General features: G+C 37.8%; 2 protein-coding genes across 2 annotated transcripts; one reads left to right on the top strand and one right to left on the bottom strand.

Annotated features, from left to right (window-relative positions):
* Nucleotides 1-326: 326 nt before the first annotated feature.
* Nucleotides 327-2,448, top strand: LOC144644265 (uncharacterized). Its single transcript, XM_078503717.1, has one exon. The coding sequence runs from the start codon at nt 490-492 to the stop codon at nt 1,702-1,704; it is 1,215 nt and encodes a 404-aa protein (XP_078359843.1). The 5' UTR covers nt 327-489; the 3' UTR covers nt 1,705-2,448.
* A 945-nt stretch (nt 2,449-3,393) lies between these two features.
* LOC144644266 (vesicle-associated membrane protein 7B-like) lies at nt 3,394-10,592 on the bottom strand. Its single transcript, XM_078503718.1, has 6 exons — nt 10,074-10,592; nt 7,887-7,983; nt 7,524-7,625; nt 7,039-7,135; nt 5,623-5,690; nt 3,394-4,342 (listed from the first exon to the last, which is right to left on the bottom strand). Exons 1-6 carry the CDS (start codon nt 10,220-10,222, stop codon nt 4,196-4,198), a joined length of 660 nt encoding a protein of 219 aa, XP_078359844.1. The 5' UTR covers nt 10,223-10,592; the 3' UTR covers nt 3,394-4,195.
* Between the last annotated feature and the right edge of the window lie 1,142 nt (nt 10,593-11,734).

Below are 11,734 nucleotides of genomic sequence, written 5' to 3'. Positions count from 1 at the left end.
TGGCAGGTCTCCGATATGCCAAACGAACACAGAACGCTTCGTTTGATTCGGTAAATAAACAAATTCCTTTTTGTGTTCAAGGAAGAATGTTAGTGACCCCATGCGACAGAAAAACTACTTGATAAAAATATCACTCAGTCTGGACCTGGACGTTTGTTATTCACGAATGTATTGAGTGTTTAATTAACCTGCTAACTGTGACAAACGCACTTATATCGCGACCAGGACTGAATTGGTCACAAGTGTTAACTCATAATAAATGCATGATGGCAACTAGACTGGTCTTTGCTTCGATTCTCCTTCATATTTCATGCTTCACTGTTGATTTCTTCCTTTGAAAAATGAGACGATAAATGATGATTTTAAGAACGACTCGCTTAAATTTCACATATTTGACTGCTACGGAGATTTACGGGTAACACCAAAGTGGGTAAGGTGTCGCTTGAGCGGAGAAACAGAGGTAAAAGATTTCACTACTCAACTGCTGACATGGACGGCAAAAGGACCTCTAGTTTAATCTTCCTTTGTTTAATGTGCGGTTTAACATTACAAACCAAAGCACAGAAAAATGGATTTAGAGGAGGCTCGAAATCGTACGAAGTTCACGTCGAGGCGAGCAATATGGGAACCAATCTCCATTATGAATTACCAGAGTCTAAAGTGAAGGCCGCTTCTAAACAGGACTGGCAGGTGGATAATGACAACGCAGAGATGTTGGCCATGAACAGCCCTGTTTTGGCTACGGTCAATGTTAAACACCCCAAGTTTAGCATGAAAGGACAATGGCCTGGGTATAAAACAAGCTTTAAGCTTCCTAAAGACGTCAGCGTGGCTTCAAAGAGAACGGATTTTTCCAAGTTTAATCAAGGAAGGCACGAGAAAATAGGAAAGAAATCGGATCAACAAGACACAGACTTTTCTGGTAGTGCACAAGACTCGAAGCATCAAACAACAGATGATGGACAATTTGCGGGTTCTAAAGTCTTACTCTCGAAACTTGCAGGACAGTTGTTTAAGGGAAGAAAACCAGGAAAGAAACCACGGCATGAAAACGGTTTAGACATGTCAAAAATTACTAATTTTCTCCTTCCAATCGCAGGATTGAAAAATGTTGACCTGAAGAATCCTAACGTTACTGATGCCATGAAGGGAGTAATCAAACACGCAAGAAAAGTTGTTGATGAAGCCAAGACCGTTCTTAACGACGCGGCGAATTTTGTAACAAAGGTTCGGAAGCTTGTCAAAGTCACTAAAGATCACTCGAAAATGCACAGAAAAATCGCCAAGGCTAGCCCCGTTGCCAAGGAAACGTCTCCAACAATGCAGACAGACTCCACCCACAGTTCGAAAAATTTATCCCCCTTATCTCAAAAACAAAGTAAAATGGACAGCGTGCGATTGAAAGTTGCAGAGAAAAGCAAGGAAAATGATTCGAAAAGTCGACAGAGGAGCCCGCAACGAAACATCGATTCGCAAAAACACGATCTTATGGCCAAACACTCGGGCAGTAAAGGAAATAAAGCGAAATTAGCAACCGACGCAAGTGCAAAAGGAGTGGAGAAACGATCAAACCTTGATTCGTCCGAAACCAACAAGGAAAGAAATAGAAGAAACTTACGTGTTCATCACAGAGGGCTTGGTGAAACACTGGAAAGCATTCTGTCCACTATTAACGGGCTTAAAGGTCTAGTAAAGTACCATTAAGGCTGCGTAGAGAATTCCCGAGATGTCGTTAAATTTGCTCATGCGAGCTTTTATAAAACTTCATCTCGTTAAATATAAACAGTAATAGTTATAGGGCACGAACTTAATATTGAAAACTATTTTAACATGAACATTTCTTGCAGGCTATATTTAACAACAGCAACAAGGTTTATCTGAACTGTAAAATTTCAAGTATATACTTTTGTAACTGTTAATTTGATATAGGGTTTTACAGTATTCACAGTGTTAACTAGAAGCACTACACTTATAAATTAGAACAACACCTTCGACCTTATTTTTTTAAAGGGTCGTTTCTGCTCTTGCAAGATAACTTTTATTTGGATTGCGTGCTTCACGCACTCGCACGCATTGCAGTCCTATTTCATGACCACAAATGCTCAAAGGATTATAGGTACGCAATACGTTCGAAGGGTTAAAACTTCAGAGCCATTTGGATGCATTGCTTGCCTACGATTGTGGTAAAGGTCGGCAAATCAAAGGTGGTCAACAGTAAATGGTTTCATCCCATTCAACTGTTTTATAAAACAAACAAATCGTGCGACATTACTGCACTTAATCATCACTTTTTCAAAACTCTTCAACAAACTTGTCACTCCACTCATTTTCCAAGTGAAAAATAACACACGTATTTGTGCATAAGAAATCAAAAGTTAAAAATCTTGTTTTAGTGTGTGTGTGCAACAATTCATACATTGTGTATCACACTACACTCCTTTATATTTCACACACAAGTATCACAGTACAGTCCTTTACAACAACAATAATGCTGAATTCTGAAACATTTCAGTCATAATTTTATTACATTTAAAGGAAAGTTATTCAACTATTAGTTTACCAATACACACACACAGGACTAATTAAATTTTAAATTCAATTAATTTTAGCATTGAACACCCACTTAAAAAAACGTTGAGTCTGTTTAGTCTTTGTCTGATAGAAATCATGGAGGAAAACAATTGAATTTCAAAATAGGGGGGAAAGGTTTTTACAAAAAGGTTTTACTTCAAACATTTTCTGACAAAAATTGTGTCCTGAAAAACTTGGGAACTTACAAATTGTGTAATTTGGTAGCACTGATTCAATTAAACTAGCTACTACTAATTAATTGTTGTTTGAGTAACTCTATAGCTAGTATAAAATCTAATTTTAATAATAATCCAATTATTTAATATTTGCAAGATAGTCTATAAAGAAATATTTTCTTGATCAGTAGCCTAAACTGACTTGTATATAACGTTTTGGAACAATATATGGGGAGGAAAAAACCAACATGATGGCTGATGAATGATGGCTAACCACCTTGTAGCATGTAAAATGAAAAAAGTTGTCAATGGGAAATTGGTGTTACAGTCTGTGATGACAGTATAAATATTGCAGTTTAAAATTAATTTCAGATGAAAGTGATTTCAGACTAGTTTGATTTGTATTTCAGTCCCTTTGTTCCAGAGTTACCATTCTTAACAAAGAAAAATACAACTAGTTTGAAATCATTTTTACTTGAAAACTTATTATAAACTGCAACATATACACCACATCTTGAATAAAAAGTTAATATCTAGTAATAAATGTACGTTTCACTGTGAATAGGTTGCTACATAAAAGTGGATTATTACATTTCAATTATAAGCAACAAAATGTGTAGTAATCTACAACAAGGAAAATAAAATATACAAGCAAAAATGTTTATTGAATAATTCTTAGAGATCATGATCTAGCTAATAATCTACATGTATACATGTATGTTTACAATAATCTCAACTAAAAAATATTATATTAAATTTTTGAATTTTTTAGAGAGGGTGGTTTATCACAACTCTTACTTACTATAAACATTGCAAATGAAGCAGAAACCATGCCTAACCCTCTCCTAGCCGAACACAAAGAAATTAATTGCTTCTATAGAGCAGTCAATATGTAGCAGCTGGAACACACCAACATATATGCAGAAATAAACAAGAAAATCCTGCCGGGCAAAAGCTATAAGACCCGGGGGGTACTCCCTATAATGGCCTATACAGGGAGGCTCGGCCCGAAAGGGGTACCTTTTTTAGGCTTCAGGTATATAAAAGGGTAGGGATTTTACGAGTTTAGGTATATGAAAGGGTATGGAAATCTGTCACTTACATATTTAAAAGGGCCTTTAATTAAAATATTTTGAACAGACGCAATTTATGGCTGTATTATTTTAATTTATTAAGCGCTACATGAAAATGACAAGAAAACGTCCTGTTTTAAGTCCACGCCACGTCTTTTAGGTATATGAAAGGGGTGCCTTTTTTCAGTTAAAGGTATACGAAAGGGGTACAATGTCAAAATGGTATATAAAAGGGTAAGGGTTTAGAACTCGGGGCGGAGCCTCCCCGTAGAAAATTTTTTTGAGTACTCCCCGGCTATAAGAATGTAGACTGCAGATTGTCACAGCTACAGACTTGACTTGTTTGTCCACTTGCCAATACTGTATATGATTGTGTTAAAGCTTTCCTTCAACACCCAGAACAGTTAGAGTTATTGCAGCGATTATGACGGCCAGTACAAACAACAGAATCAGGCACATCTTCTTGTCTTGCCACCACATTTTTCGACGTAACCTTGTGGCCTGTCTGTGAAACACCTGAGACTGAAGAAAAAGAATCAAAATTATTACCTTATTATTACTTATTTTCGCGGTAACTTAATTTCACGAAAATGGAACGGGCATATTTCGCTGGAGTTAATTTTCGCAATTTGGCCAAAAATACGTAATTAACATAAAAAATACAATAGAAAACGTTTGTAAGAAATTTTCGCGAGTCTTCAATTTCGCGATTTTTTGAAAATCGCGAAAATTAAGTCCCGCGAAAATTAGTAACAGTAAGGTAAGAAAACAGGTAGCATTTACGTATTCCAGATCATATGTTACAGTTTCTACAAAAATACAATGTTATGTATAACTAATGTCTTGCAGCAAAGATTTGCTGTGATTCAGGGTTGGAAATTAGCGCTCGCCCACTCGCCCAGGTGAGTGTGAAAACTGTTGGGCGAGTACGAATCACGGATCACTCGCCCGGTTTGGCGAGTACGATTTTTAATATATTATTCCAAATTAATGTAACTTTAACTTCCACTTCAAAATAATCTACACTGTCCACAAGCCAATAGCTTAACAACATTTTGAAATCGCAAACAAAGCTGCATATGAGTTCGTAAACAGACAAAAATGGCTTCCATTTGGTGATTGTTACACGATGGATGTACTTGTACAAAGTAATACCTCTGGTCAAAAATACACTGATTCATCCATCGAGCTGCGAAACGCAGCAAGATGGTTATTTTCCGATTTTCCGGCCTCTTCTTTTGTACAATTTCAACATTTCGCTTGCAAGCAATAACAGGAATTTGGGAGTATGTATCAAATTAAAAACTGCGTTTGAATTTTTTGAAGTTAGTGTATTCGTGTTTTTATCGTGGAGTAAGGTCTACTTTTGGCGATTTTTCATTGAAGAAATAGATTGCAGTCAGCATCACCGGGAGCATCACGATGGAGCACTACGGTGGGCATGATGAGTTTAAGTTTTAGTTGTATATTTTATTATTTGTAGGGGGAGGGAGGCTAAATTTTCCTTTTCTTTAATAAAGGAGACTGGGCGAGTGAAAACTGATCTGGGCGAGTGCAACTTGAAGGTCACTCGCCCAGATGGCGAGCGCTCAGAAATTTTAGTTTCCAACCCTGGTGATTGATTGCAAATTTCATATATCATATATTATTATCATTTATTTACTATGATGCTATGTCTCATCCAAGATTTTTTGAAAGGTAAAATAATAAAGAGTTCTGCCATCTTTTTTGTAATAGCTCTCAGATGGGCTTTTTCTTTTTTATTAATTCAGGCCATTTACATTTGAATCAAACAAACTTACACCATGGTCCAATTCTTCAGCTTTTTCTACGAGAACATCAATCTTCTCACCTCTTTCAAGAACTTTTTCTATAGAAAATAAGTCAAGCCACAGTTTACTAAGAGTGAATACCTATGGAAAGTGCAACCACCTGTTTATCAAATGGGGCCCCTTGTATTGCTCAGTGGAAATCATGCTGTAAATATTTTGTTTTATTACCCTATTTAATCATAAAACAACCACATCAAGTACATGTACACTGAACACAGGCTTCCCAAGTGCTCGCAATTTGGTTTCTTTCACAAATCTCGTGTCATATTCCAATCCCTACAACTTTGAAAATGTCTGGTTTGTACTCTTAGGCCAATGCAGGGAACTTACGCTTCAAGAGGTGTTCATTGGTAAATTAGAAAAAAGTTGGTGAACTTTTGATTAGAATTATTCTTTAACCCTTGCAAAAATTTTAAAACTATTTGGTTAAGCAGGGAACATTCTAAAATTCCAACTTTTTATGTATTTAAAGAACTGGTTGATCTGAAAATGACTACAGAACTGAGAATAAAAAAATATGCAAAGAAAATGTCAGGCTAGGTGACAATTGTACATAATAAATAATATATAACAACTAGATCCTAAATTTGCATGTAGGTAATTAGTGTAGATATATAACTAAGGCAGGGTTTTCAAAACAAGCCACCAAGTTCTTTGGTGAATTAGAAAAAAAGTTGGTGAACTTTTGATTAGAATTATTCTTTAACCCTTGCAAAAATTTTAAAACTATTTGGTTAAGCAGGGAACATTCTAAAATTCCAACTTTTTATGTATTTAAAGAACTGGTTGATCTGAAAATGACTACAGAACTGAGAATAAAAAAATATGCAAAGAAAATGTCAGGCTAGGTGACAATTGTACATAATAAATAATATATAGCAACTAGATCCTAAATTTGCATGTAGGTAATTAGTGTAGATATATAACTAAGGCAGGGTTTTCAAAACAAGCCACCAAGTTCCACCAGCTACTTGACTTTATGTCACCGGTTTCTTTGGCCATAGCAGTCAGCTTGCGAGCCACCGCCTACTCTTCCAGTTGCTGATGCCTTCTTCAAAACGTTTTGAAATCCCTGCTTAGGTGTCATGATTTATGCCATGGGAGTCATTATTAACACTTTTGTATGCAGAAATGAACAAAGTAAAAGCAATGAATAAGTGGGGGAAAAGGGTCATTCCAATCCCAAATGTAACTTTTTAGAAAAGGGAGAAAGAAAGGGGGAAAGGGGGTGTTGATTATTAAAGAGAGGTGGAGGGGGGGGGGGGGTGATTATAATTTCAAATATTCTTACCAAAGGGGACATTTATTTTTTTTCTTCGGAGGATGGCTACTATCCAAGGAAAATAATATGTTCATCAATATAGGTACCAACTGTGCAATCCATACCTATATTTTGAGTCATAACATCCTTCACCTCATTCACCTCTCGTCGAACTTTTGAAATCTGATCTGTATCATCGTGGCCAGGATCAGAGAACAAAGACTACAGAGGCAACAAGCAAAGTTGGCTTTATGTTAAATGAATATCGTAAGTATCCCCCCCATGCCTTCTGAATTACAGTTCAAAAAAACCCCTTCCCCTCAGAAATTTCTGGGTTTAAACCCCCCCCCCTCCCTCTTGGAATTTCCAGTGACCATCCGTGTGGGGGGGGGGGGGGATGGATATTTTCTGAACCACACAATCCAAGATCTGGAACTCCCCTATGCCTTCGGAGTTCCAATCCGAAGTATCCCCCCTTGCCTTCGGAATTACAGTTAAAAAAAAAACCCCTTGCCCTTGGATTTCCAAAAAGCCTTCCTGGTATGGTATGGATATTTTCTGGAATCGCCCATTTACTCTAAATTGATCACTTTTAAATTAGTTCTCTTACCATTTGACTGCCCAGTACTTGTCCATAATCTCTCCTGAATTCATATGCATGAGCTGTTCTTGCTCTTTGTTTCAGAGAGCTGTTCACAAATCTACGTTTGATCTGTATGTAGAGTGAAACAAGATAAGATATGAGCTAATCTATAATTAAACATACCACAAATTCAGCTCTTCGTGCATCAGAAAAATGTACTTATAACTCATTTCTCATCTCCACTTAGTATAAATCAAGTGACTAATTAAAACCCTTAAAAACCGGGGGGGAAAAAAAAAAAAATCTAAGAAGTGGAGAAGATTTGTCGCTGCCCCTAGCGCCAACGGCGTATAGGGCAGTAAGTAAGTATAAATCAAGTGACTGGCATACCTCCTCTAAGAATGCATATGGCTGTCTCTTTCCAAATTCTTCATCAGCCATACAAAGGTAAACAAGTCCATCATCTACTATTACATGAAAATGGTAACTTGAAAACAAAACAAGACGAAACAAAAATTAATCTGCACAGTCTTTCTTTGCACAAGGGAAGAACAAACTATCATGGCCTTTATGTTCAACTAGTAATGGGGTTATAAACTGAAAACATTCCATTTGTCAGTAATAGGGATGGTCACCCATGTTTTAGAAATTAAAGGTTGCAGTTTCTTAATGGAAAGGAGGCAGGAAGAGAGAACATTCCATTTGTCATAATCCACAACGGAAAGTATTTTCATTGGCAAAAGTTTTTTGCCAATATACCTTAAGGTTACTTTTGTTAGCGGCTACTAATTTTAGCGATTTTAGCGAGTTGGACAAAAATCACTAAATTTAGTACTCGCTTAAAAATTTGTCTCAGTCAAATTTAATACTCGTTGAATTTTAGTACCTCCCCTCCCCACCCCAAAGGGAAACAAAATAAGCAAAGTCAACTTGAAAAAAATTCTTTTACAGATGCCGGTAACTTTGTTCTTTCTGCTATCAAATGTTCTACTCACTTTCTTAAGTGAGTTTGTTCTTTTACTGAATACTGGTATATATTTCCAACTTAGCTATACAGTGTATGTTCTTTAAAAAGTGGTTTACACAATATCCATAACTTTAAAAATTTTTTGGAAAAGTGCTTAATTAAGTAGTCACTAAAATATATGTAGCTCTGAAAAAAAATTGCCAAAAATAGAAGTTGCTAAAAATAGTAACCTGAAGGTACTGTATTTCCCTGAAAAACACCACAATTTGGCATAGTTACTGTACACCTTCAAGGGTGTCTCCAGGCTAAATACTGTCGATTGCCTCTACCTGTGAACACATGCGCTAAAAACATGTTTTCAAATGACGTCAAATGTCAGCGTTTCTGGTGTCAAACTTTGAATTTTAGCAGACCGAAACCCGAACTTAACTTTTGCACTCAAAATGCTCACCATAAACACTGAGTACGGGCGAAACTTTACACTAGAAATGATTCAAGTGAATCTGTGTATGCATATCGACACAGATCAGCATCAGTTTCTCAGAAGAAGTTTCTATATCTAATTTTTCCGCCATTTCGAAACCGGAATGTGTTGAACTTTCGGCGCGAAAGTTGTCGTTACGGTCTGCCAAACTTCAAAGTTTGACACCTGAAACGCTGATGTTTGACATCATTTGAAAACATGTTTTTGGCACATGCGTTCACAGGTAGATGCAATCGACGGTAAGATGTAACCTGTCATTTCTCTGTCACTATTTAACTAATTTCCACAATTTTTTTATATGAAAGATCGACATGGAAACTTCATAAAGGGTCTATTTTAAGCATCAGTCTTAGGGCACATTCTTTCTTATCTGGCGGTCTACAGTCAAAAAATTTAAGGGGGTCTGGGTCTTCAGGAGAAAATAAAATAAACTTGTGATCTAGGAAGAAAAAAACATGGCAGTCTGCAGCTGAGCGACCCCCTATAAAAAAAAAAAAAAATTAAAAAAAACCAACCCACACCACACCGAATATGATCCCTGCCTATAATAGACCCTCTTCATTTTAAGATATACGGTAACCTAAATAGCTTTGCTCAACACTACAGAGTTTCAATAACAAAAGAAGTGCAAGGCTACTTTCTCTTTTAGATTTGTATAATTAATAAGCAAAATGTCCCTTTAGTCTAGCCACTTCCGCCTGTACTATAAATAGAACACAGCACACGGCACGTCTATTAGAGAGAATACGTAAGCTTATTTAAAATTCAATGACGACTAGTTTAAGACCGAAAATTAGGAAATGTGGTTTATTTTATTTATTTGCCATGGACGGACTTATTTTGACAACTCTTAATGCACGAAAAGCTGAAAGCTGCAGTCGGGGTTCGATTGCGACATATTCCGCATGCAGTAAGCTTATGTTTATACTAAGGGCTACATTGACAATATTGCCTCTTTAGATTACTATTTACTTATTTTAAGGTTCTATGATCTTTTCCACAGTTCATCATATTTTCTGATTGTATGATCAAATTTATAAACGAAGTTATAAGCACAGTACATATTAAAGCTGTTAAAATCGTGCCTCCAGTGCTACTACTGTACTAGTTGTAAACTTGAGCTTACCTTCCAGAAACATACGTGCATTTCGTGTCGTCGTCTAAGGGAATTTTCTGCAAAATTGAACTTGTTATCTGCTGAAAGTTGCCCGTAGATTCTGTATAATCGACTAGGACAGTAGTTCCACGAGCTATAAGGCTGTAAATTATTGACATGATGAGTGAAGAACCGCTTCCTTCCAACAGGGAACAACTGCGTCAAATGCAGCACGGTTTTTGAAGAAAAGCATTCTCCACTTCATATATGACAACAACAGCTGTCTCCAAACAAAGATCCAGAGCGGGATCTGGAACCGACCACACCGGCTTGTAGCTGTCGTAGCTGCTTGTGCCTGTTTCGTGCTAGCCTCCCACGCAGTCGTTCTTTGGGGCAAACAACTGCAAGCAAGGCTGATCATACTACGTGAAAAATGGGCTTTGCGAGACAACACCACGACTGGAACCGATACAGCAGGATTGCAACCGCGGACAGCTGTTTCGTTCTTATTGGAACTCATCAGCGCGGTGTATATGTAGCGAATCTAAATGACGCCAGCCCAAAGGCCAACGCAAATAAATTGCCCAATAACCCGTACACTGTATCAAGTTCCGTACTTTGAACTTACTTGTCCCCCGAATCACGCGCTGCCACATCACGTGTTTCGGGGGACAAGGAATTCAAAGTGTCACGATGGAACTTGATACAGTGTACGGGTTATTGGGCAATTTATTTGCGTTGGCCTTTGGGCTGGCGTCATTTAGATTCGCTACACCGCGCTGATGAGTTCCAATAAGAACGAAACAGCTGTCCGCGGTTGCAATCCTGCTGTATCGGTTCCAGTCGTGGTGTTGTCTCGCAAAGCCCATTTTTCACGTAGTATGATCAGCCTTGCTTGCAGTTGTTTGTTATTTCATTTTATTGCTTATCAGATCTCTCAGTAGATCCTACGAATAGCAGCATTATCGTTTGCGGTCCCTTGCAGTTTTCGTTCTTTGGGGCGATCGTGTTTTAGGAGTGAAACACGATCGCCCCTTAGAACGACTGCGTGGGAGGTTAGTTTCGTTCCAACAGGAACATAATCGACCCCAAACCATAACACGTTTCCTCCCTCCCCTCTGCGGAACATCTATTTTGCAGAACACCTCGACCATCAAGGAACTCTCATTTTCCGGAAGCGCTGAGAAAAAGAAAAGAAAGGAACTTTTTCCCCTTTATTTCCCCGCATGCCACGCCTTTGCAGAAAAAGAGCACCTGATCGCAGGTTAGGCCCTCCATATGGTCCAACAGTCAGAGCGTCAACTGTAAATGGCATGTTTTTGTACCATCTATTTGTTTATTTCTATCTTGGCGTGAACCATTTGCACACACACACACACAAAACAACAACAACAACAAAAAAAAACAGTCGGAAGGTTTGTCCAAAAAATCCGTTTTTTATTTCCTGAAATTTGAAGTGGCGCATGGAACACTAATTTCGATTCGTAAAGAAAATGGTGCATTTTTCAGACATTTCCCTAGAAAAGGGCAACGTCCCAAGGCATACCCGAGTTTGCTTTTAACAGGACGTCCCAGGTATCCTGCAGCATCCAGTGTCCAAGAGTTGGGGGGTTGGGACGAGAGGACGGCTGACATTTCAGACTACATTGCCTCCCGCTCTCGCGATTTTTATCAGATTCTCCCGATTTATC

The sequence above is a fragment of the Oculina patagonica genome, chromosome 2, assembly GCF_052425735.1.
Source record: "Oculina patagonica isolate OP01 chromosome 2, crgOcupat, whole genome shotgun sequence".
Classification (NCBI taxonomy): domain Eukaryota; kingdom Metazoa; phylum Cnidaria; class Anthozoa; order Scleractinia; family Oculinidae; genus Oculina; species Oculina patagonica.
Note: the sequence above shows the minus strand (reverse complement) of the source record. Positions and strands in the feature narration are given on the sequence as shown.

Bases quoted from the DNA above. Each gene is read 5' to 3' on its own strand.
- LOC144644265 (XM_078503717.1), top strand. From the start codon at position 490: ATGGACGGCAAAAGGACCTCTAGTTTAATCTTCCTTTGTTTAATGTGC.
- LOC144644266 (XM_078503718.1), bottom strand. From the start codon at position 10,222: ATGTCAATAATTTACAGCCTTATAGCTCGTGGAACTACTGTCCTAGTC. The intron at 7,136-7,523 runs GTAAGAGAACTA...TTGCCTCTGTAG, and splicing joins AAGTACTGGGCAGTCAAATG to TCTTTGTTCTCTGATCCTGG. The intron at 5,691-7,038 runs GTATGGATTGCA...TATTTTCTATAG, and splicing joins TGTTATGACTCAAAATATAG to AAAAAGTTCTTGAAAGAGGT.